The following is a 27833-nucleotide window of genomic DNA, read 5'->3' on the forward strand; positions in this document are numbered from 1 at the left end:
ATTTGACTTACAGCGATTGAATATTGAAATCAAGAAATAGAGGAAATTTCAAGTAGGAGCAGCGTTAGTCAAAACCATGTGTAAATGTATAACAATAGTTAACCAGCGGGGAAAACAACATGAATAGCAGAGGCTGTTAAGCACAATTGTAGAATTTCTGAAATAAACGTGCATTACATTTGCGAATTCAAGTTATCGGGAAAATCTTTCATTTGTAAGAAGCGGATGGTATGCATGTTAGTTGTATTCATATTTGTCTTTCTTCACTAATATTCTTGTTTTATAACGTATGGCTGTTCAAAGTTCTACTTACAACAGCCAAAACCTAAGCATTTTCTTCCAAATTGTGTAAAGATTATCGCCAAAATTGTATTGTATTCGTTTTTAATTTAAAGAGAAGGTATTTGCAAATTCTGGACATTACACACCGTCATCCAGTGTGCAGTCTGGTTTTGCCAGTTTTTGTGTTACTATACAGTCTGAAATATCAATAACGAATATATACATTATTTATCTAATTAGTCCTCGTTTTGATTTTTAAATATTTGTACAAATTAAAAACAAAGTAACAGAAAATGCAGTATCAATGATTTCTGATTTCTTGGAGATCTCGACAAACCGTATAATCAGAATATAACAATATGTTTGCAAAGTTATTAGTCGTTCAGGCAACAACGTTTTATACTACCTAAAGTAAAAAATCAATGATGCATATACAAGTATGAAGGATTTCTCGATAAAACTGTCATTGAATCAGTGGAATTCTGTTTTGACGTTGCATTTAAGATGTATCAAGGCTTATATTTTATACAAGCAGGTTTCTGTTCATACTAAACGGAAAAAACCAAGACGTAAAGAAAAGTTGAATTTTGCTCATCTTGAGCATTCATACTGTCATTGCAACTTCAGTTGACTACTGTTTTCGACTTAGCTTGTTTCTTGATTAGTTGCAATATAATGTAGCTGTCTAGTTACATGTATCTTTGTATTTTTTTACTATATATTGTTAAATATACGGTAAATAAGAAAAGGATTTCATTCATTTCATGATTTCAAAATAAGCGTAAGTTCAGCTTTTATGTATAGTGCACTCTCCATGAGAACTTCGGAAATGCTGCCGGGGTTTATACGTTGTAGTACAATAGATGTGTTTGGATTGATATTTACTTCGTTAATGTAATCGTAAACATGTGGTAAAGAGGTATCGTTTGTAATAGGTTTCTGCTCTCTACTTGATGATATTCTGTAAATATAAAAAAACGGGTAAATATAAACTCAAAATGACTTTATCAATTATCTATTTCATAGATAATACGAAAACAAACAATATAGTATTATGACTTGCACTGCATTATAATTTATCGTTTAATATTAGCATATTTAGATTCGTACAAAATGAAGTTAACCCTTTTCTTGAAACTTTGTACTCAGTAGTTATAGTTGGTGACTTAACATATTAAACAGAAGGACACACTATACACGCATATCTATGTCAAATTTAAGCTACACCATCGGTATATAAAAGAAGTAATATGTCAACAAAATGCGTTTTTATTTCATACTCTACAAACATGATTTATTGACTACTAGAATATGACATTGCGTAAGACAGTAACGGACTGATGCATGAGCTGTGGGTCTGAACGATACATTTTGAGCAAAACATATGAGCGCCACAGTGCGAAACCCAACGTTAGGGCTTTATGACCAGCAATGATCTAGATAAGTGCACACTTGCACCGTTTGTTTATCAACACATCCATGCTGTTCGTTTATCAATGCAAAGCCATATCGTTAGTTTTCGGAAACAAGGCGCTCATATTGGTTCAAGCTGGAAATGCTGATACACTTAATGTCATTTTAATTGTATGGAACTAAACTTAAAGTCAATTATGAAATAAAACATTATTAAATGCAAACAATTCCAAACTTTACCTTCTCAAATTAAGAAACAGCAAGACTGATGTTATGACGAGCAAACAAACAATAGCAGGTAAACCTATAGCTAGCGCCATAGTTACCGAGCTAGATTCAGTCCTGTCACTATCTGTAAAACACACAATACCATCTTAAATAACCAACTGAAAACTGACTTTTTGTGATACATAATCAAACAAAACTCCTTTTCATTATGGCTTTAACTGGGCTGTATCCACTCTACACGTATGGAATGATGCCACAGTACCCTGAATAGTTCTTTAAATATATTTTTGTACATTTTAATACTTTTTTATACTTTTCATACAACAATTCTGATACTTTTCGGCCTTCGAGGGTTTTCCGTACATGAAACAAAATTTGATAGTTTCAATATGATTTTATTAAATAGTATTCGGCCATTTTGCTTTAGAAAATATGACTTCAAGGCTCTCTTCAACACTCTGTATATTTAAAAATCACCTTACGGCATAAAAATCAAAACAAACGTATACTTTTAACGTCTTGGGTACCTCAAATAAGTATGAACAAGTTAACATTAGTGTATGGCGACTTCTTACCTCTGTTTCCTGTCGCTGGAGTCGTCTGCGGGGAATAGGATGGGGTCAATTCGACTGTCGGTTTGAGCGTGGTTTGAAAGCTTGTCGATGTAAATGATACTGATGTAGAAGTTGTGATTGATTTTGTAGTTGGTTTTGAAGTAGTAGTCATGGATGTAGTCATTGGTTTTGGGGTTGTGTTTGCTGCTGTCCTGGTAGTTTGTTTTGAAGTAAAAGTCATGGTTGTAATCGTCGGTTTTGAAGTTGTAGTAGTGATCGCGGTCCTTTGTGTTGGTGCTGTAATCTTGGTTGTAACGGAAGTGCTTTTGGTTGTAGTAAAAGTAGTAGTAGTTGTTGTGAATTGTGCTGGTATAACTTCCTCGCAAGTTACACTGAAAGCCTTGCCTTCTTCAGCTTTCAAAAAAACCATAGCGATACATTGGGTATAAAACACATTAATATCATCAAAGAGAGGGTAAAATATAACAAAAGGAAATGAAGTGAGCAAATGAAACTGATCTAGAGCCATAACTATGTGGTTTATCATTGGCTTGTGCTACTTAAAATCACAGTTATTTCAGAAAATATAAAAGAAGGATTGGTTGTTCGTCTTCATGGTTTATGTGACTTCACAGCAAAAGTTCCAATATACCTTTAATTATCACACCTAAAATAAATTTATTACTTGTAATCAAGATCTACTATTGACTTCAAATACAGGGATAACGGATGTTTGTTTATATTATAACATCTGTAGAAACTGGAGGTCTGGATCGGTTGCTGCCCGAACTCGTTAGGGATTTTGCATATGGTATAACACATGCCTAATGTGCAAGTCATTCTAGCAAACAACGTGCAAAACAAAATTGAATGAATATTACATATACATTTGGTAGATAATACGTTTTTTATAACATTGTATGCGTTAAAAGTTGTTATACTTGTACCGTACACCCTTACACGTAACAGTTAACTTTCCCGAATGTTAAAACACCCTTTGAAAATAAAAATAACAGCAGTTTAATGCTACATGTAGAACAGGATATAATATTATCTAACCAATTCTTTTAAGGTTCTCACCTAAAAAGAAATGAAATATAATATTGTAGTTAAATGTCAAACGTTCACACAATTAAGTCAAACAAACCTAACCGCATATATTCATGAAAGGTCTGCCAGAAATCGCTAGACGTTTCGTTATCTGTGTTCATACTTGCCGTTGAGTTATGAAACTCAAAAGGGTATATCAACCTATCTTCTTAGGTTAGAAGTTAGATAAGTCGTTTGTGACAATACCAAATCAGCTCCCTCTCCTATCACACATGTTTAATATAAAATGCACGAGGTTATCATTAAACGAAGAATTACAATAGTCGGCAGGACCCCTGTCAGTATAATAAAATTGACGTCAATCGAGGGTCTTTGATTTAATAAAGGATATAACACGAGTCATGCAAGTCACACTGTTCTTTAAAGTTTTGAAACATGTTTTTATGTACCTAGAATTTGACCAAATATTGAGAGTCAATTTTCTTGTGAACCCGCTCGCTTAGCTCAATATGGAGAGCGCCGATTGAAGGATCGCTGGGTCGTGAGTTCGATCCTCGGGCGGGCCGTGTATTCTCCGTGACGATTTGATAAAAGACATTGTATCTGACATCATTCGTCCTCCACCTCAGACTCATTCGTGTGGGGAAGTTGGCAGTAACTTGCGGAGAAACGTGTTTGTACTGGTACAGAATCAAGGACCAACTGCCCGCCGTTACATAACTGAAATACTGTTGAAAAACGGCGTTAAACCCAAAACAAACAAACAAAACAAACAAAACAATTTTCTTGTGATCAGTCCAGTGGTACACTGACGTCAAAATAGGTTGATGTTTGATGAAATCAGTTGATAAAGGCATATAACGTCACAGTAAATACAAAGTATTAGATTTGTACGCATTTGACTCTAAAAGACAGTTTTCCGGGAAACCCTCAGCATTGGCCTAATATTTAGGATTTTATAAAAATATTTGGAATCTTAACAATTCTTATAAATTCAGTATCTCATGAATTAGACAGATTATTAAAATCGTATAACATATGGTATTTTAATAAAGTTTTTTTTAAACATAAAGGTTGTTATACATTAATGCAAATTAAGGTACGGTTACTTTCTGTTTTCTCAAAATTTGTCGTAACCATTACTTTAATCGTTTTTCATATATAACTTTGTTTTTGTTGAACTATGTGACATCTTTAACATATAGGAGGCCAATTTTGAGAGTTTGCGATTCTTTCACTTTATGATTTGCAATTAAAGTATGACTTTCGCATATACAAATTACTATAAATATATCAAGCACTTGGCATCATGTTTCTTTCTATTAACAGGATGTTATTTATCAAAGGCTTTTCTCATGCTGGCTCATTTGTGTTTGGCTTTAGCTCAGAATATTACGTACACTAAGCGCAGTTTGTCCTAAAAATAAATGTTTTCATTTTATTAACCAATAAACATCCATCGGAGCTAATAACAGAAAATAAAACTTAGGCCAAATAATGAATAAAGGTTTGTGGCAGAAACATAGCAAATTTAGTAAAATAGTACATGCCAGCTGCATATTTGTCTGGGTTAAAAACTGTCGGTTGGAGAAGTGTCTGGATCGGGCGACCAAAAGGTATTTAGTCAATACGAGAATTGAGAACAATTGTAAATTTAAACAGAAAGACGCATTTACTTGTTTTGGTTTCAGCATTAGACAGAAGTGGTAAATGTTGTGGTATGGTTATGTATGTATCAGATGTATCAGGGTGGAGGGCAGCTATTGGTCATTAGAAACATTACTGAGAAATTAAAGAGGAAGACAATTTTTCAACCTTTCACTTGCTGAAGGTGTGATGGAAATATCTGACCTGTGAGTAATTGTTTGGGCGTTAAAGATGCTCTGCGGAGTTACAACAAAATAGTTACCCGATAGCAAGATATTTCTATCCGTATCTTAAACAATTGATAGATTCTTTTCCTTGCATATCATATGCTTTAATTATCGCATAGTGCGGCAATTTTCCTTTGATCTTTGCAGCATGTTATACATAGTAACACACATTATTACTACAAAACTGTGCTGATATCTTACAAAACTGTTGCGATATATATCAACACGGAAATCTCTATGGAGTTTCATAAGAAAAAAAGTGTTCCGATATATATCAGCACAGTAAAACTGTTCCGATATATATCGGAACACTTTTTCTCTATTGAGGTCCTATCAAGGGAGTATAATTTTTTCCTTTCAAAGAAAATATGATTTTAGCTCCAATTTACAGTTCACAGAGAAAGAATTGTCACAAACACCTACATTTATAAAGTAAAAGAATAAATAAACTAGAATATTTCAAAAACTTGATAGTTATTGCCAAATTCAGAAATACATGAAATTCTGAGATTTCTCAAATGTTTCTTTTTCTTTGATTTTTTTTTACAAACAAAACAACAAGTTTTACAATATGTCTGGCCAATGAAATGCAAAGATTTAAAACCAATGCAGAAATTTGTTGGGTACTTTTATCTGGGGAACACATTTTCTAAAACAGAAGTTTTAGTGTTTCAGTCAGCGAGGCACAGAAAGGGAATCATAATAGTAAAAATAATAATAAACAAATTTAAATGAAAATAATATATAAATTTTAATGATAAACTATGCGATAAAACAGTTATAATATGTAATGCTCGTGTGTTACCAGGATATATCAGAGCTAGGGGTACATCTCGGTATTTTTCTCTTCACATATCTGTCTCGGCCTACCGGCCTCGACGATATGTGCAGAGAAAAATACCCTCGATGTACCCCTAGCTCTGATATATCCTGGTAACACACTCTCACACATACTATAACTATTACTTAACATCAGAAGTAAAATAAAACAAAAGTTTTCTCTTATAGCACTTTTTTATTATAAAAGCGTATGAATTTACGCATTCGTTCAGAACTTATAGCACAGTCAGTGTGCGAGTCAGACGAGTTTTTCTTGCATACCGTGTTTTCGCCGGTGCTGAAAAGAAGTTGCCTTACAGCCTGGAGTGCAAGATGCCTCTCGTGAGAGTCTCATAACTGCCGAAACAGTTACTTCGGGCCAGATATCCACCTTCAACCGGCAAATACAAAACGTAATTTCATGCATGTTTGTGTATGTGATATGTAGGATGTATACGGCATACTATAATATTTTACTGATTAAAACATTCTTTTTACTTTCAGATAGGTAAGGGGTAGAAAGGGTATATGATGTATGCTTAGAAATAACATACAGGTACATCCGAAAGTAAAAAAAAAATATTTAGGTGAGAGGAGTAAACGGTGCAGCGAAAGGAGAAATACTTAAAAGAAGTAGCATAGGGTAGTGAGAGAAAATGCGACGGGATGACTATAAACGGGATATGAGGATATACGTTGAAGAAGTATGCATAGGAATGGTTTCAAACAATGGTGAACAGACCAGAGGAAGGATAACAAATAAGAGGTAGAATAGAGTAGTTTTCATCAGTGATTTTCACTATTGTGCCCCTATATTAAAAGTTGTCTTTCTCTTCATAAGATCCATCCCCATGTAAAGTTTGATAATGTTAAGAATACTTATGAAGTAACTATCGCCATCAAACTTTATCTGAATTTCTGTAGTATCTTACCACGATAACTTAAGCCAAAAGTTTCAAATCATAATGTGATGATAATAGAGAGAAGAACTATAGAATGACTGAATAAAATTATATCTTTTGCGTGAAGTATTTTAAGGTAACTAAATCTGGAACGTTTAGCCTTTACATTTGCTATTGACAATTCTAAACATTACTGCTGAAATATCCTCATTTTGCTAATATGATGCATGGGCTATGACTATTATGACATTTTACCTTTTAAAGAAAGCCAGACAATTGCTGGTGAGTCCCGTATACCGTTTGCGTGTATGTCCGTCAATCTGATTTCTGACGTCATCCATGGTGCCATAATTCGTGTTTGCTGGGAATTGTCACTGCTTTCATAAAAAAAGTTATCTGCATAATGCCTATCAGACTCCACGCACTTTGCACTTCTTACGTATGACGAAAACGAGGCTGAAGAGCAATCGGCAGACGTTTGATTTTCTCGTTTATAATGGCTTTCCAGTCGGACGTCTATTGTTGTAAATATAACATTCTGTTGTTCTCCAAAATTAGTGACATTGCAACGACATTCTTTGCTGGCCTTCAAATGATCAAAGTTCTCCATGGACCCGTCAAACATAATCTCAGCGTAGCTGGTTATAGAAGATCCGCCACATAATGGTATTTTTGATGATACTGAGAAATGGAGTAGAAAGCTAAGTTTAGTTTTGAAACAGCATATGTAATAACCGAGCTGCGGTGGCCTAAGGGATAAAAAAGTGTCCCGCAATCGGGAGGTAGAAGTTTCGAGCCCTGTCAGAGACGGGTCTTGAAACTGAAAGAGATATCAGTTGGTGAGCCGCCAGCTAGTTAAATAATGGTTGTACATTGTCTACATGCCTGATGTCTGGTATTATAGAATAGGAATCGAGAAGTATTGTTGTTTAATATATAAAGGTGTCTCAGAATCCGATATGGCTGACTCTTTCAGTAGGGTAGACACTTTAATAAACAAAAACTTAACTTTACTGTTACATTTTCTAGCATTTGATAATCTTTGAACTAACTTCATTGTAAATTTTTGGCGGACCGTTAAAGAATCAGAAAGATATTCCAAGACCAGGTCCAGCCCACCTGTGACATTTTATTCTGCTTCATATTAATGTACCAAAACTGACAGGTAATCACTAAAACTAAGTGTGATCGTATATTGCACTACATGTACTTAATTTTGTAGTTGAACATATTCTGTGCCATAAGATTGATGAATGTTGAAAGAGAAAGTTATTACAGCTGTTATTTCAACTGACCGCTACTTGTCAATGTAAAAGATTAAGGTATCCGATCTACAAATAGATAACATTTCGATGCCTGGTGACCCAATGTTTTTGTTATAATTTGAGTTGTGTCTGTTAACAAGAATTAGTATACAAGATGACCATAATAGTATGTACAAATCACTACAGTCACGTTTTTTTTTTACTGTAATTGATACGCCTTACACTGTAATAACTGGATTTCTGTTGAAGTATCATTGAAAACTATAAAAAATGTAAAAATTGTATAACACATTTTGTCATGTAATTTATATTTTCTTTTGCAGTAGATTATACTCTTTCAAATGATACCAAAATTATATGAGGTAAACCGGCATCAATATTTGATATATTTTAATAGCACTGTTACATTTTGTGGACCAGCTATCTTAAGATACATAAAACAAGAAAACAGAGGGAACAGAACATAAATTATTTGGTCACTGTGCACTGGACGTTTGACGTACTGACCTCAAATCAATAATTATGGGTCATGTACAAGTCATAAGTGACCTCCGTATCAAATATGATTTTAGACCAAAACATTCTCTCTACTGATCTCAAAACCAATAGCGGTCATCTACTGGTCAAGTTTGACCGAAAGCACTCTTAAGTTTTTATCTGGATTCTGTTTTATTTTTCAAGTTATCGCCTGGAAAAGGTTTAACTGTTCGGGGTCACTGTGACCTTGACCTTTGACCTACTAATCTCAAAATTAATAGTTATCATGACCAACCTCCCTATCAACTTCTTTCATGATCTTAGACCCAAGCGTTCCCGAGTTATCATCCGGAAACCGATTGGTCTACGGACGAACCGACCGACCGACATCAGCACTCAGTCTTCTTCGAAGTGGGGCATAATTAACTTAGCGAGCAAACTAACAAAGTACCTTCCTGACAGTCATATTCCAGTTGAACAAACGACGAATAAATGGTAAAACCATTAACGGTTGTTTGCAGCTGTTGCCAGGGGGCATGGATTGCCGTACAGCTCTGTCTACCAGAACAGTTCGTATATGTATTGTAGGTATTCTCTAGATTAAAATCTTCTCTTATGTCGGTTCCTCCCAAGGCACAACAAGTTGAGGAGGAAGAACAGTGTTGTTCAGTGCCGCATACCTGGAACACGAAAGTACACATTGATTAATTATATACACGTGACAAATATCGCAATAACGCAAATTTTCCTTTTACATTCATATGAAATACGCCATGTGATACCTATCATTCTGAAAATCAAATATCGCGATATCTATCAAAAATGAAAAGGTTGTAAATGCATAGCACTGTCATAGGTCATTTAAAATTTATATGCCAACGGTTTCGATTGAAATTCATTTAAATATCGAAATTGTATTTTCTCTATGTTGTTTTTATCTTCAAGGATGATAGCTTAGCGAACACGTTAAATAATATGCAACGTCAATGCAGAAACGCAACAGAGATTTTAGCATTAATTGCAATGTAATGTACTTTGAAAAAAGATATTCTGAAAAAGTGATAACCCTGTGACCTGTCGGCTTTTGGCCAGAACTGGTTCGGGGTCATTTTTCGTGAACGTTGAACTAATAAGTTTATATTAAAACGCTCAACAACAGCACGCACTCATGCGAATCTCTTTATTTGTACACTTTTTCCCCTTTCGTGCATGGTATTGCCAAAAGTCGACAACTATGTTTTAAGCAAGATTATTGGCCCAGTAGTTTCAACGGACTCGTCATACAGGTTCTAGGGGTCACAGTGTATACCTATATAGCTGCCACAGTGTCCTCCAAAACTGGTAGGGGATCCTTAAAATACAGTCTGCGTAGTACAAGGCATTTCTTTACATTTGAATTGTATAGTAATTTATATAAATTAGTGCCTGCTTAAAGTTATATCTAAGACTTTCAGATTTTTTTATACTAGACAAAAGTGAGATGTCGAAAATAAAGGTCGTGATACTTTTTGTAATAAGTTAGCTCTTCAAAATTAAACGTTTTAAAAAAAGTAATAACCAACTAAAAGCAAAACATGCAAAAGCAGTAAGTCTTCATAAAAACAGAATTAATCATACTGTGTTATTTGTATATTCTGACGATACGGATGATTTTGTAACTGAACGACCACAGAATTAAAATTTCAAATATAACTCATACTGAAAGGACTGATGACTAATTATTCATTCCAAGAAGATCTTTTGAAAGGAGTTTATGTACACAAAATTTGCAAAAAAGAGATAAATTACTTACTGGGTACAAAGTCGTATTTTTGTATCCCGCGTACAAGTTGCGCACTCTGACGACTTGTTGCGACGCACATTGCATCGTGTAAAAATCACAGCTTGCATCTGTGCCGTAGCATGCTGATGATGCAACTCCATAAATGACATGGACAGCAACTGATAAAACAAGACAATGTTGTGATAAAGCGAATGCATATTAACTTAACATCTATCTAGTTTTACTTTGATTTTGAATTAATTTCAGGCTAGTATTATTTACTAAGCTGAAGGAAAGAAAAAACGGGGGAAAAAAAACCAACATACTTGCATATGAATTATCCTGCAAAGGCGTTAGCCGCAACGTTGATGCGATAAATTACTTAACACAACACTTACATACGTGTTGAAATACCGACCGCATTACTTAGTTGAAGAATTACTTCACAAGACTGCATTTTTAAGACTATAATTTTGAATAATGCACAAGAAGAGCAAACATCACAAAAGTAGATAGTAAGGAAAATATCACATCTCCGTGCGTTAAAATAAGGTTTATAAATATTAAACAGTCGTTACTGGTTTACTTCCAAGCAGTCTTTATAAGATATCACGTAAACCAGGTGTTTTTATTTCAACTGGCCAAATCTTTTACCAAATATGGTCCCTACTGGTATTTGAGCTATTTCTATTTGTGAAAAAAGTTAGGAGAACGTCAAATTTTGAAACAATTCGCTAAGACTAAATGGTATGTGGAAAACAAGAGAGAGAGAGAGAGAGACAAAGAGAAAGAGATAGAGAGGTGGGGGGAAGAGGGAGAGAGATAGATTGTTCTATAAACCTAGATGCTATCATATGATACAAATTGAACTGTAGATAAAAGTATGAAATGCATAAGACCTGAAAAAAACAATGGCTAAACTGGCCGAGCGGTTCTAGTAGTCGAATTCGAGTCACGTGACCATCATTTGCGGGTCCAAAAAAAAGGACTTCAAATTATAATTCATTCGACATACATTTAACTCTGTTTTGACATTACTTGAAAAATTATTTTTTAAAGTATACAACTTCATGAAATGTTTGTTAGCATATTAATAGCAAGAACAAGTGCAAATGAACATTTAACCTAAGATTCCACCAGTAAGAGAAATGCAATGGATCAAAACAGATTAATAGCTTTTGCGTTTGAAATTCTAAATAACAAAATATAAGTTGCAACAAAATACGAAAATATCCAACCACAGTTGTCATAATTCAACTAAAACGATGAGATGAGTATACTACTGTTTTGAACTACTCAAACTCTCTACTTTAAGCAACATTCTAAAGAATAGCTTAATAAGTATTATTCTTAGGATGCACAGGAGTATTATTTTGAAATGTATCATTAAATTATCCTCTTCCCTTGAAAAAAAAATGTACCCGCACATAGAAAAAATAATTACACAGGGACTCAAGTACAAATTCAATATCGTCGAAAAGATATTTTGAAGCTGACTGTATTTACATTTAACTGTTTCGTTATGAATGCTGTCATTGTTAGATTTCACATTCGACTGATTTGAAGTACTCTCAGGTGACTGTTTTATTTGTACTTCGTAAGAAATTACGCATTTCACATTTAATGTTATGGTAAGACGAGTTTTATTAACGAATAGCTTCGGTCGAATATTAATATACCTTTAAAACATTGCAAAAAGCATTGCACACTTTTGTGAAATCTATCAACGTATTTTGTTGATATTCGGGGATGTATTGTACGTGTATATATACTCTCATCCACAAAATATACTACTTAACTTTGGGTTAAGGCTGAACAACACTAAATCCAGCTGTTCTTTATTTTATATAAAATTCACTAACTTTAAAACGGGTTTTCGACATTTTCTAGCATATCAGATTTTCAGAGACTTATATTCCCTTAAAGAACTATATCGCTACTTTAGAAAAACAAAACGAAAAGGGGGTGTTAACTTTTATATAAGTAAATACAGTTCATTAAATACAACCCGCTAAATTTACTTCTTTTCGCTTCTTTCAATTTCTCTTTTCAAAACATTAGATTCTTACGCCGCCATTTTTACATAGAATGCGATAGGAACATGCCGATTTCGATAGAATGCAAAGTGATACATACTGAAACGCAGTAGGGTAAAAGTAAACACCTTGCCATTGAGAAAAGGCACTAAGAGGAAAAACGATTAGTACTATTTATATTTGGACTACTTGTGACCAGCGGAAGCTTACATTCTATTCGGTAGTGATCAGCCTTAATAGTCGTATCGCATTAATTTTCGTTCGACTAATTGTTTATGGTATCAGTTACGTTGGGGAAATTGTCGTATGAGCATTTTTGCATTAGATTAGTTTTAATGCGTGAAGGGTGACATTGAATTAGATGCTCAATATCGGCACATATAAAAAAGATTAATTCTATGCCTATGCCGACTATATGTCCGAAATGGATATATATTACATGACAAATTAATAAAATGCAGGTCCATAGTTCAAAACTAAATATTTCTTGGTTTAAGCCAAAACCTGAAGAAAAATATGAATATTCATTTCTGATACCATGTAATAACACAAAGAAAAAAAAACGATAAGAGTAGAACACTTATTGAATGGCACTCGGTCCTCCGGACTTTGTTGGCAATAGTTTTGTCTTATGAGCTGCAATCATTCGAAAACTGTATATGCCATGCATGTATGTTTTCATTTTGCAAGTAAAATCATATCATTGGAATCTCAATTTTCTATAATAAAGAGCTAGTTTTGATATTATAGATAAGGAATAGTTAATAATAGGTATTATATATTCATAGAAATATGTTGAACTTAATTCAGCCTTGTGTCCAGTATAAGTGGTAAAAAATTATTACTATTTTGAATATCAAAGTAAAACAGAAACGACAGGGCTTTTCAGCTTTGGTAGCGAAAACATCATATTGAGAGTAATTGTGATAATGAAATATCGAGAACAAAAACAATAGGGGTGATTACATACCTGTCATCATTGTAGTAAATATCACCAATAGTCTTAAAATCATTTCGAGTGTCCTTTATAAAGCTCCGGAATGCCAAATGTCTTTACGACACACACATTAGTTTACGAAATTTATTAGCCACAATAAGTATTAATTGAATCCTCATAGTTTTCTAAATCACCAACTACGTATGACTCTCTTCGTAAACAAATGACATTGCTATTTCATAGAATTACACAAAAGTTATTCAACTGACACGTCTGTAAAACATTGTAAAACTATTTTAATGCTTAAACGTTCGAAAATAAATTTACTTCCCATTGGTACAGTGTCCCTTTGTGATTAAAATTTATGAAATATGACTTTGGGAAAATCTTAATTTTAACATCAGGAAGTAATGACATATATCAAATGTTATTTATTTATTTATTTGGGTTTTACGGCGCACCAACGCAGTATATATATGGCTCCAAACAGGACTACAAATGTTGGTTTCACATCTCATTTACATTGAAATAAAAACATGACGTATGGAATCAAAATTTGCATACCTGCTGGAATCACAGAGTTACTGCAAAACCAAGTGTTAAGAACCTATTAGTCGCCTCTTACGATCATGCAAGGGTAAGTCAGTGGTTCCAATTCTTTTCATACACAGATCGTCCCAGAACCACATGGGGCTATATCAATTGTGATCGAAATGTGATCGAAAGAGTGTCATCTACAATATTATACTGGCAAAAAAGTACAGTTATGATCATGCCTGGCATATAACTTTGAGTGTAGCAAGGTGTATATTGTGTTGCACATTCTGATGTTGCTCAGACTTGCCAAGGTAAACTATTGTTTGTGAGGTCTGGTCGAGTGTAGCTATGTGTATACTGCGTTGCAAATCTTGATGTGGCCCATATAAACCACTGTCTTTGTGGTCGGGACGAGTGTAGTAAGGTGTATATTGTGCTGCACATTCTGATGTTGCTCAGACTTGCCAAGGTAAACTATTGTCTGTGAGGTCTGGTCGTGTGTAGCTATGTGTATATTGCGTTGCAAATCTTGATGTGGCCCAGATAAACCACTGTCTTTGTGGTCGGGTCGAGTGTAGTAAGGTGTATATTGTGTTGCACATTCTGAGGTTGCTGACCTGTCCAAATTACTGTCGGCGAGGTCTGCTTGCGTGTACAGACACTAATATTCACTACATATGTATATTTATATAGAAAGTTAAGTAAAGGAAGCAAAGGAAGGAGGATACAATAATAAAAGGTAATTACATATTTGGAAAACCAATAGAACTGTCAAAAATGTCGGGCAGCTGTAATTGTTAGAAGTTACCTTTCTTAACAGCAAGAGATATATTTCCATTTTTTCTAGTTTTGAAAGTCGTATTGATTTTCCAAATAAGAAATACTTTATATCTTTGCGTCTTTCCTTCTTTATTAACTTATTCTTATAGTATAGCCAACATCAGTGCCTGTACATTTTTCTTTGCTAAAATATGTTCATTCATAAAAAGTACTTTCTCTTTCCTCAAATATGTTTATTGATCAAAAGTACGTTCTCTTTCCCCAAATATGTTCATTTAACAAATGTACCGTCTACTTTCCAAATGTATTAACTTAACAAAAGTACAGTCTATTTGCCCATAAATGTTCTTTTTTGCAAGTTTGTAAACACTTCCTTGAACAAGATGGCAAACTTTGTGTTTTGTTGTACATTGTAGAATGTTCAAAGTTTCATTATGAAAAGTTTCTTTAAACTTAAATCATAATGATTTTATTTCCATTATTTTTTATTTTGCAGGTTTCACCAGTTACTTTCTTATAATCACCTGAATAGATGAATAGATGTTTGTATGTAATTCAATGCCCTTAAATTTTACACTGATACAAATGTATGCGATGTGGTAGTATTCATTAGATGATAATTGGTAATGCATTAGTTTTGTCGAAAGAGAGACAAATAGTATTTGTGCATAAGCTTTAATTCAAAATCAATGAATAAGGTCGTATTACAAAAAGAGAGAACATATGTAAGGCATAGTACAAAAAATTCAACATAGACATTTTGAAGATTTTAAATGTGGTATAAAACTTCGAAGTGTCATTGCCCATATGTATGTCATTTTTGTTTCGAAATGTTCACTTTTCTTCCATTAATACGTTATGAATAAAAAATAGAATCAGTCTGACTAAGTTAGTTCTAGGCAGTATTTTCAAAGGTAAACATATGATGATTGAGATCATAAAATACTTCATTTTTTTTCAAAGATGTCCACATCATTTTGAATTTTAAGCGCACACTATAATCGTTGTAATTACACAGTGAGTAAGAGTAAGTCTATAAACGTGCATTTGTTGCAACATTTAGCGTTCAATTTAAGAATGTTTTTTTTTCTGCAAACCTTAATATTTAGTCTGTTGAAAAAAACAAAACACCAACAACAGACTATGGGTTTCCTTTCCTGAGCTACATAATCCTGTTTAGTAATCTATCAAGATTTTAATATTATTGCAAGTAAACTTCTCAATTTGAATTTGGACTGTATGAGTAAACAGTCACGTCGAAATTTTGAAAAAAAACAACATTTTTCAAGCATTATATAATAAAAATATATGTGTACATGGAAGGTTATTAAAAATGCAAGAAAGTAATCAAAGTTTTCCCGAAAAAGGAAACAATCGTCGAACCAACAGATGCTAAAATACTAAAATCATATTCTTGGGTCTTGATATAGCGTACATGTACATATCTAGAACTGTCGTAGAATTATTCCTTTTAAACTATTTTTAAAAAAAGAAACATAATTGCAAAATAAAACAAAACCATAAAAATATAAAATATACACAAAACACCCCCAACACACACGCACACGCACACACACACACACACAAAAGCAAGAAAATAACAGTTGATATCACGTAAGATAGTTTATAAAAATATGAAATAAAGTATATCTATGACAACAATAAAGATAATCTCCCAACAACAAATGGAAATGACATAATTATATGATATTCAATCTTTTTACTGTACTGCATTTTATCTGTCACCGAATCACACTATGGATTAAGACTATGTATATGACAGGCTGCCAAGTAGAAAAATATGGAAAGATCTATAGTCTGAAGGCCAGTAAAAAAGAACAAGGCCACAAGTTATCAAAACATACAGCATCAATATTATCTTAGTTGGTGTACTAGGTTTATCCATCTTATTTTATTGGACATCCGTATGATATAAAGAATAGCTCTTTTATTCTCTAAAGTTTTCTCGACTCTGCGTGTCTTTTATAAAGAACGGCGCCTACTAATCAATGAATCCAATTTTGTTCTACTCTTTGTATGCAATTACCATTAGATAAGGTGAGGGCTTCCCGCGCTCTCCAACAAAGATTCGAAGAAAAGTTACTTTTTATTACCCTTTACTGTCACATTACCCTTTTGTACTTACCAAGTTTTTATAACAAATAGCAGCAAAAACGTTAGAAGAGGAAATAAAAAAAAATAACTGAAATGAGTCTTTGTTTCCCTATACAAATATAGAAGATAAAATATACATCTAATGCATCTAAATCTATCTTTACCATCGAAGAAGCAGTAAAAATGATTAAAAGAATCAGGGCTTGTTATTGCTAAGTTAAAATGGCCAAACTACAATCACCGCAGTGTGTCCTGATACAGTAAGCTATTTGCAGAGAGTGATCATCTACTCAAAGTAGCTGAATGAAACATTTTTAACAGACATACCTTTAAATATTCTGAAATATTAGTATGATAATAAGATTTGTAAACATAAACCATTGAAGTATAAAGTGAACTGCAATTGAACGTACTAAAACTTTAACATAATTAGAGTAAAATACATTCCGTTACATTTCTTGTTCTTTAAATGGCATGTTTCCTGATAAGTCTGTGTTTAAAATATAACTATATTTAGATGTATTTTTCTATGAAAATGAGATTTCAGATATAAGCTCCGGTAGTTCCCAGATGAGACCAAGGTCTTATCATATGTAATAAAAGTATTTTATTTTATTTTATTTTAAGGTATCAGATACCTAATAGTGTGCCTCCTTTTGAAGAGTATTCAATTCTTACAATAAACCTACTTTTGACTTAATTTGTTGACGGGGGCATAGGTTCAAGCCCCACTGGGATCAGATTTCTGTCCTTTATTCCTTTTTTTCTGGTAAGTATTTACTTTTTTCAACACTTATTTATGATTTATTGTACAAAAGTGGAAATGTTTTATTTTATAAGCGATTTCTTGCTGTTCAAAAAAGTGAATTTACTTCTGAAACAGAAGGGGGCAGAGTTCGACATCTTTTAAAAGTACTGAGTTATATGCTGTAAAAGTTCTCTATTTTACCTTTACTCTTTCGATTACATATTGATTAAGACATGTATGTAGGCTTTACTTCAGTCCCAATCTTATTTTTAAACGAAATGACAAACTTTTAAACAGTCCCACAGGTCTTGACCTTAATTTTTCAATGTTGGTAGTTAGAATTCTGTCTCATTAAATTCTTTAACTTGAGACACCTTAAAAAGTGATACTGACAGTTTTTGTGTTTTACTATTGTTTACCAATAGTTGGAAGTTTCTTTCATCAAATTAATGGTATAATGAATTCTCTGCAAACATTTTGGACAATGGCCAACACTTTTGCTCCACTTGAGCTGGAGGAAATGTCATAAATTATACAAAAGTTATAAAAAAACAGCACTGTAATTGCAATACGGTGCGAAACAATGTCAACTTTAAGAATATACCAAGCGAATGCCATTTTTAAACACTTCTATTAGGTTTCTAATACCTTAAACGGTAAATCACAAATCAATGAGAAATCAATGAGTACAGCAGCTATAAAAGTTAATAATACACTTATTAGGACGTGATAAAGGAAAAATAACTTATACGAATTCTTAAATTGAGCAAGAGTTCAGATACGGTAAAAAATTAAACAAAAGTGCGTATCACAAAATCTGTGTATTTAGTCTAAATCTACTTGATACCGTGTTCATTAAACAATAGAGAACACTGTCGAAGTGAATTATATTATTGTTTTATCGGAATCCGAAACGACTAAGATTAAATATTCTTAAAATCTAAACACGAGCTATGTACAGTTAAGTTAATATTAGTTTTTATTTTTATGTAATATGTTTGCTAATCTTCACTCATGTAAAATACATTTTGGAAATAAATACTTCGTAGACTATTTTGCTCCATAGAATATGTATACTGTTCCGAACATGCGTGTTTGAAAACTTACATTTTTTGCTTGTATAAAAGTTAAACATACTTTTGACTTATCATAGCCTATTTTATAATGAACACGGAACTTATCTTTCAAAAACATATCTGCAAAATGTTTATAAACATTTCGTGCCAGACATGCTTATCTTGGTACTCTGGGTACCCAAAATGGTTTATGTGTGTCATGTCTGAAAATACAGCAGAATTTTATAATTTTGACAGTTCTACTTACATTTACAATTTGACAGTTTTTTATAGTCAGGATGTATAATATTATGCTTGATACGACATTCACCATTGTGGTTACGCAGGAAGTATTAAATTCCAAAACGAAAATTCACTTGAGGGTTGGTTATCAAACTAACCACAAACCTGATGTTTCCACGAGAAAGCAGTGAAAGATTTCAAAAAATAGATGTATATTTAGTCTTTTTTTAATACAATGTCATAACAAACTTTGAAAGTTTCGTAAAATCCACAGATCAACTTTGGCTTGTTTTTGCTGAAACTTTTTCAATTTTTCTGTCAATGAAACAACACTTCTGAAATTAAAAAGAATACCATCATCCCCCGTATTCAAGAGCCTAATAAAATTTCAGTCTAAGAAGAGACTGCTACCTAAAATCATGAACACTTGCTCCACAAATGTTTACAATAAATTTATCGTTGACGAAAATTGATATAATACATTTCTCATATGTCCTCTTCGAACAAAGTTTATTAATGGTTAAAACATAAGTAGCATTTTTATAAATTTAGTTCCATACCAAGACCTTCAAGTATCCTGTCGATTTCTTTTTCACCCATCTGTAACCGAAGTTCGTCTGATATGTGTGTTAGAATCAATCTTGCCGCGTGTTTTTTCTGCTCTATCTGATCTGAAATTAAGAAATATTCCACATTTTGAATTAGTATTATTATCGTTTGTATGTCAAAATTTATTTTTCTCACACATGTAAATAACGATGATGTTTCATTTTGTGTCATTAATGTATAAATAATATTGCCAGTAAGTTATCTCGCATTTAAAACTATGTTAGAGTCATGAAATTTACAAAAAAAATAAAATTCGACAATTTACACATACTTCTTCCCAGCGGTGAGTAAATCAGAGATCATGTAGTGTTTTCCTTGATAATTAAGTATTGCAAAACAAACGCAATAAATTCTAGCATATATTGTTATAACAAATGTATATGTAATATGATCATTTGAGATATCATTCACCCAAGAATACAAAATAAATGTTTTATCTATTCAATAAGGTAACTGTCTCCACTTACATTGTCGTTCTTCGGAAGCGACTCCATCTGTCACACCTGTTCGTTGGTGAGGCCAATAATTAAAAATCAGCTGGCGCCGAAGATGTTCTGGAATAAACGGTTCTTGTAAATTGCTTTTAAATGAAATCTTAAAGCATACTTATTTTCCCCCGAGGATCGGGAGAGGGGGCGGGTAAGTAAAGGGTAAGGTAACGTCACACTGACATATTCATATGTCATATGGAAACTTTCTAGCTTATGATGGTGGGGGAAGACACCAGCTACTTCTTATCACAGGTGGGCGCCAGGGTAAAACCACCGACCTTCCATAAGCCAGCTGGATTGCTTCATTACAAAAAGAATTTTACACCCCACGCGAGTTTTCGAATCCACAGCGGGCAAATTTTGAGAAAAACCAGATAGATAAAAGAACGAGAAATCTGTGAATAAAATGTACACTTTGTCTTAGTTGGCGGTTGTTTCTGTTCGCTTTTACCGTTTGAAACAATTTTAACTGGAACTGTTATTCATGTATAAGTCTGCTGTAAAAATTAAATAACCATTATTTACCTGGAATTTGTTGCAGATCTATTAGGAATTGTCTGTTCATACCAGCTGGCTCCGGCAGGCCAAGATGTGATACTTCTAAAATATATATTTGCAAAAGGTTTCGTGTTATTGTTTTTAAAAGACATAACGCATTGTTTTTTTGTTTCAGTAAAAGTACTTCTTCGCCAACAAAACAAAAAAATCTCAGACCAAATAAACTGGCAAATTGAATAATAATGCACAATGAGACTGCGTTTACTTTCATGATAGGTCTACTAAGGCTGGTATTATTTTCCTTAGTAATAAACAAGTTTCTGTCTGTGTTTTTCCTGATTTCAATGCACTAGCTGACATTTTGCTCGCATGTCTAGGTGTTCTTGTGATGTCATTTTTTGTCCTGCTCTGGATAAAGCGTTCCTTATTCCGAACCGACTTATTTCATATAGATCTAATAAAAAAATTTACGGCGTTGAGGTGATTACCTACTGTAATTCCGTTTGCAGTTATCAATGATTTTACTCTCAATACGTCACAAAATTGGATAGGCAGAAAGCGCGTTACTATGGTTATCAAAAAACCTTTAATTGTCATACGATTTGAAAAGTGCAAATTCTAGCGGAAAGGCTACTTGTTATAATAGTAACAGTTCTAAATTGAGCTTATGGGGAACAAAGTTTTACAGGTCGTCTTTTTTATTGAGCACTTCTCGTAAAAAATGCGAAACTGTTTGTGAAAAGTTTACTTTTATTAAATAAAAATATAACGTCGCATGAAATAGAAATAGAAGTGCTTTTGCTCGTGAAGTTTGAGATAATGTTTTGAAAATGTTAAAAAATATAAATACATCTGTAGTCACTGATAGAAGCCAAGTGAATTTACCATTCATTACTATTTGGCCATTATTCTGAGACGGCATTTCAACAGGGGACAAAAGGCGTCCTGTAGGTTGTCCAAATGTATCGACAGGGGATCTTGAAGACGCGGTATGTTGTCTACCTGCAAAAGTGCATAATTTCTAAATTGTCCAGTCGTAAAACATTCTGGAAACATTTTAACTTTTAGGGTTGAACTAATTACAACATAAACTTTTTGGTGTGGTAATAAGGAATAAGGAAATGAAACACAGGAAAAAAGTCCTCAAAATATCATTGCACATTTTTTTAGATATTGCATCTGGAAGTCTGAAGTAACGTCTATTTTCTATTGTGACCGTTACTGTGAACCATACGTTGTATTGTCTGCTACTTGAAAAATATAGAATGAATATCTGCGTTGGATATCAGTAAAAGTCAGACAAAATGATATTTTTAAGATTTCTGGTAGACTACAATAATATTTAACTATCTTTGTCAAAAATCATTAGGTGTCAAAATTAAGAACATAGGTTTCAAAATTAAGAACATAGAATTCCTAATCAAATTCATACATACATAGTCATCGGCAATTGAAAAAAAAGGGGAATGGACACCAAACATGTTTTTCTCCAGATCAGAAACAAGAATAAACCATTCATAGGGGATTTGAAAACAAAAATGAATTCACAATGTAACTGCAGATGGCCGGGGTACTTGATAACATATGCTCGAATTCATAAACACAGCAATTATTTATAAAATGCTTCTTGACCTGCTTATGATGTTATGCATACATATGAATAGAGAAATATACTAATATTTCGTTTAACTCATTTTATTTTATAGATAAATTTGTCATATATTGTTTAATGAAAATCTGAAGGAAGCTGTCCTTGTATATCATCTTATTTTCAGAGTTTGGCTTGAATATTTGAAGGAGCTTTTCCCAGTATTGCAGAAGGATCTCAAGATTATAAATCACCAGCAAAATTTTATGTTGGAATCAGTTTAAGGTTCTGTCATTATTTCTAGTGTAATAACCGGCCTAATAGTACTTGATCGTGTGGCCTTCTTTTGTAACCATAAACAGGTTATGTTGTAGAGTAGTCGCAATTTGTGTAACAAACAAAAAGCAAACATTTACGATACTGTGCTTGAAATGTACCCATGTATCATTTTCCTTAAAATGATTATGTGATTGTAGTAAGAAAGCACGGCAGAACGGAATGTCAGTGATACAGTACGTGTATAAACCATTTGCTTTTCCATTTATCGTTTTGGGATTATCGTTTTCACATATCAAGGTAAGTCATCACATTTTAGATACCTTTTAACTGGTTCAGATAAAGATGTTAAAATTGAAAAATACCACCTTGTCCACCAACAGCTCCAAGGAGGTCCTCTTCATCTTCTATTTCTGTTTGCAATAACAATAGCATGCATGCAAATTATTATATTCAGCATGGCAAAGAATGGAAAAACTGTACTTTTATGAAATGGTAACAAAAGGCACGTGAAGCACATATACAAGAAATATCTCTTTAGTATTGTCCTATTTTATTGAACTGTCAAATGCATATTGATTACATAGTGCACAGAATATTTTAATCCTCGGTTGATTTTCTGTACATTTCGTATAGTATACAGAAATTAACCAGCAACTGAAATGGTTTATATTTAAAGCGTGTATACGTAAAATACGCAAGTCACGATAGCTCAGTGGTCATCGTCAATAGTAGGTCGTAAGATCGAAACCTTTCAGTGTCAGTGTGTGTGCGTGTTTTTTTTTTCTTTCACAAATTTCCACAAACACGTTGTACATGTACATTTTCATCCTGTATTTCCTAAACTGTTTTTTCTATTTTTATCTCTTTTATAATTTCTCATCACACACACACACACACGCGCGCGTACACACGCGCGCGCACACACACACACACACACACACACACACACATATATATATATATATATATATATATATATATTGTTATTTTTTTATTCACAGTTCATTTCACTACATTACAAATTTCATAAATATAAATTACAACTACATGTAGATAAATTCATCATTCAGTTTCACTCGCGATGTCGATGCTGCAGTCATCGGAGTCATATAAATTATATAAATAATTAAAAATGAAAAATAAAACAATGTTCTCGCCGATGGGCTCGAACCAGCGATTTCCCGCATACTAGCCGTGTGCTGCAACCACTGAGCCACAGATACGACCGATGAGTGCTTGTTTCACTTACAATACTAATAGTGATATTCAGACACTTGACCAAATTTCTTTCCGTAAAACATACGGATAGCACCGAAGTTTGGCCGAATATTATAACATCGAATGCACAGAGCGTATAATGTATGCATATTTGACAGGTTAAAAAAAATAGTACAATAGCATCACTGTTTCTCATGAATTGTAACAACAGCTTCTGTCATATGTAACTTAGAATCCACCAACTTTTACATTTACCATTTCTCTGGCAATGACTTGTGAATAATAAGTATACAGCAGCTCAAATATCAACACGTGCCAAAAGCCTGACGTGGTTCCCTGGTTAAACGTCTGGCACATTGTGTCGATATTTTACATTTTTAAAATACAACTAAGAATGTTTGTGCCAGTCAATAAGAATTTTCTTCCCTGCAAAAGTGGAAAAGCGGGCTTCAACTCAATACCATTTCAATATCATGTGGTATATCATGTGGTTATTGTATCATATGGTTGCAGTCAAAACACCAAATCCTTTGTGAGAAGCTAACAGAACGTCAAAAATATAAATACCTCAGCGGACATGAAGACGTTTTTATAACATATAACAAAAACTAAAGTGCACAGATAAAGCAATTACTTTCCAAAAGAGTACCCACCTGTATGTTCAGTTCTCACAGAGCCTCTCTTTACATGCGATTCTGCTTCGTTTTCATTATGTCTTCTCTGGTCATTCTGAAAGTGTTTGCCCATGGGCTCTTTTGGGTGTGCCGCCATTTACCTTATCTGGATGAAAGATATTTATTTATTTAATGCAACTGTCTGTGAGCTGTCTGCTGTCCGCTAAAATTTAGACGGGATGATACCATTCAAAATTATTTTGCTTTAAACAGCAAAGGATTTTAAGAAGATACATCAAAATGGAGGACCCTAAATATTTCAGAAAAATTTGTCCATAATAAGTATTGTTCCTAAAGCCTTTTTGTGCACTCTTTCTGTTTATCTCATGTAATTGTCCGATGCACGTCGGAAGCTAGGGCTTCATTGACCGAGTGGTTAAGGTCGATGACTTAAAATTACTTGCTCCTCGCCGCTTTGGCTTTGAAACCATATTTCTTGTGAAATATTTCATTCAATAAACTATACAACTGGCTTACGGAAAGTCGTTGGCTCTACATAGTCATAGGTGCCTTTCTTTTCTGAAATAATACAAGACGGGACACCGGGGCATTTAACCGTCATCAGATGCTGAATAGTCTTCATATAACTATAAGTGTGTGATGTTTATGCCCCAACGCCCATGAGTGAAAAAATAAAACAAAGAACTGAACGTTTGCCAGCAAGGTCATGAAATCAAAGCGGGTCGTTGGGTTATCTAAAAAGTCGTATAATTTCTTCAAAATGTAAGAAATACTTAATATTGAGGCGGTATATATTCAAGCTATATGAGTCAACAAATCGAGAATTTAACACGATTCTATATTTTTTAGAAAAAGAAATAAAGGCAAGTGATACGGTGACAGTTATCTCACGCAGATAAACTTAACTGACACCTTTTTAAACTTTTACGGTAAATAATAAGCCTTTGTGTTACTTATCTTGTTTCAATTAAGTACATGTAAGTACCGGGATCAATTTTCACTAGATTTGATATTTTCAATTTTCAATTCAGAAAATCACCAAATGAATTAAACTTGACGCAAAATATAAACTGTGATTGTTCCAGCGAAAATCATAGTTAAATGTTACGTAAAACAGTCGTCTGTAAAAAATTCTTCCATTTTTTTTATCTTGCAGCACATATTTATACTGTGCTTAGCTATACATGTACTAGATATGTACTATTTTCAAACCTGATAAGCAGTATTGTTGTACACACAGACTTGTTAATTTTGTGTTTAGATCTTCATAGATAATATGAAGTACTTGTTCATGAATTTGGGTCTAAATATCTTTAATTTGTTTTATTTGAAGAATATCTAGTTTCTAATACTTTTCAACTCGTATAAAGGCCAACTAAACCATAAATAGTTGTGTCTCGTGCTTCCGGTTTATTTATAGCTTGAAGCATATGACCTAAATTCAAAATAGATTTTGAACACGTATCGATTTATAACATGATAAACGCTATACATAGTATCGAACTTTACTTACGTATATAGGTAAAAATAATCGTGACGCGGATGAAATAAACAGAGACATCATTGTAATATATTTGATAATAAGTGCAAATATACCACTGCATGCCAATTGCTATACAGGCACATTCCTTAAAAAAAATAAAACAATAAATGAAAAAAAGAACAATGTCAGATACTCCGACCTTAATGGGTATTGTTGAAATTGTGTTTTGTTTCTTAGAAAGCAGCCTATTGAGAATTCTTGCTTTTTTGATGTAAAAGATTTTGATGAACCGAATTCTTAAAAAGATACATCAATATAAAAAGCAAAAGAGGCATCGAAATGGTAATAGAACATATGTAAAATATCACAAAACACTTACTCCGTATAAGGCAGGATAACGAAATGTGTTCCTTATCATCGGCATATCAGATTGTATCTCATGAATACCAATGTTAAGACGAAACCTGAATTTACGATATCTATAATGAATTCATATGACCAAATTGAAGAGACAAAATATATAATACATACCTCTATGAAAAAGAAATCAGGAAATACACCCAATGAAAAAGAAACTAGGTAAGTACCGAAACAATTGAACAGGAAGCAAATTAGAAATTTAAAAATAGATCTATTTGTATAGATCTATGTGTATATTTTACTTTTTAAGCACTTTAACTCATAAACATTTATTTAAATTTACTTCTTCGATATTATTATAAAAGCACTAAGTCAACATACAAAAAGCAGATCCAATAGGAATAGAAATGTCCCCAGAACGCCTTCTTCAAAAACAAAACACCGTAGCAGCGCACGTATGTATCATAAATTTACAAATTGATACTCCGGTCACAAGAACGCTGTACGAGTAGGTTTTCAGTCGAATTTTGGCAAACTCGTACGGCGTTCGTTCGGTCATCGTTGACTCGTACGAGCCTCGTACAGATTTTTTGAACTAGATGACTCGGAAACTCCGTGAAAATGTTTCACCGACCTCCCGAGTTCTCTATGAGCTAGTAGAGAGTAGCTCGCAAGAGCATCGCTCGATGTCCGTGCGGATTTGTAAACTGCGAGGCTTTCCGATGCTCTCACGAGTATCGCAGGGGACTCGCACGTTCAAAACGTACGATGTCTGTACGATATTAAGGACACCGTGCGGAAAACATGCGATGTCCGTACGGGGCTCGCAGGGCGTTACGATCGCCGTACGGGCTCCGTAAGACTTCCTTGGTTTAAACATATTTTATTTCCCAATATGTACATTTCAAATGATTATTTACATACATAAATTATGGATTGGACTGGAAGCCAGAAGGCTTATTGAAGTCCTCTCCATATATATAATCAATTTACACAGAATCCTGGCGTTATCGAACTTATAAAAGGGAAATGCTCTCTTATATTGTATTTGAGTTGATCTAAGTTATCGGAAAAGAAACATATCAAACTAGCAAAAACAAAACAAAAGTATATTAATCAAAATCAAAATATAATATAGATTCTAGATAAGTAAAAAGAAATCAGAGAGTAAATGGACATGAAGATGAAGATAGGCGACAGGGTTGTTAGTATTGTACAATGGTGAATTATCTAAAGAATCGTTTCGATTTCTCTATATATCTGTGTACTGCAGAGACGATAGTAGTATTGTCTTCGTACGAGAAATACTGGTCACCACAAAGGAGAACATTTAAAGATACCTGGCAATACCTAGAAACTGTCTCCAGGAGACTCATTCGTATGTCACTGTACCTTTCACAGTGAAGGAAGTAATGATTAGCGCTTTCAGCGTATCCACAAGTACAGTTTGGAGAGTCAATAATGTTCTTTGAATAAAGATCTTGCGAAAGTGAACTACAGTTGGTACGTAACTTAGTATGTAAAACATGAATTTCTCGACTCCCATAATAATATTATTTAGGAACATATACAATATTCGAGTTGAGGTGGTGTTT

The 27833-nt window shown here is 33.4% G+C and overlaps 1 protein-coding gene across 1 annotated transcript; it reads right to left on the bottom strand.

The window, feature by feature from the left end:
* Positions 1 to 1044: 1044 nt before the first annotated feature.
* On the bottom strand, positions 1045 to 27759 carry LOC128558233 (uncharacterized). The gene is made up of 13 exons (XM_053547111.1): positions 26410 to 27759; positions 24414 to 24540; positions 22908 to 22952; positions 21561 to 21677; positions 20703 to 20777; positions 20154 to 20240; positions 19638 to 19748; positions 10657 to 10805; positions 9316 to 9544; positions 7378 to 7803; positions 2499 to 2891; positions 1936 to 2047; positions 1045 to 1243 (listed from the first exon to the last, which is right to left on the bottom strand). Exons 2-13 carry the CDS (start codon positions 24529 to 24531, stop codon positions 1045 to 1047), a joined length of 2061 nt encoding a protein of 686 aa, XP_053403086.1. The 5' UTR covers positions 24532 to 24540; positions 26410 to 27759.
* Positions 27760 to 27833: the final 74 nt, after the last annotated feature.

The sequence above is a fragment of the Mercenaria mercenaria genome, chromosome 7 (genome assembly GCF_021730395.1).
Source record: "Mercenaria mercenaria strain notata chromosome 7, MADL_Memer_1, whole genome shotgun sequence".
Classification (NCBI taxonomy): Eukaryota; Metazoa; Mollusca; class Bivalvia; order Venerida; family Veneridae; genus Mercenaria; species Mercenaria mercenaria.

Coding starts and splice junctions, on each gene's coding strand:
- LOC128558233 (XM_053547111.1), bottom strand. CDS start 24,531: ATGGCGGCACACCCAAAAGAGCCCATGGGCAAACACTTTCAGAATGAC. Junction 22,953..24,413: donor TGTGAGAACTGAACATACAG/GTGGGTACTCTT, acceptor TATTGCAAACAG/AAATAGAAGATGAAGAGGAC. Junction 20,241..20,702: donor AGATCTGCAACAAATTCCAG/GTAAATAATGGT, acceptor CGTTTATTCCAG/AACATCTTCGGCGCCAGCTG.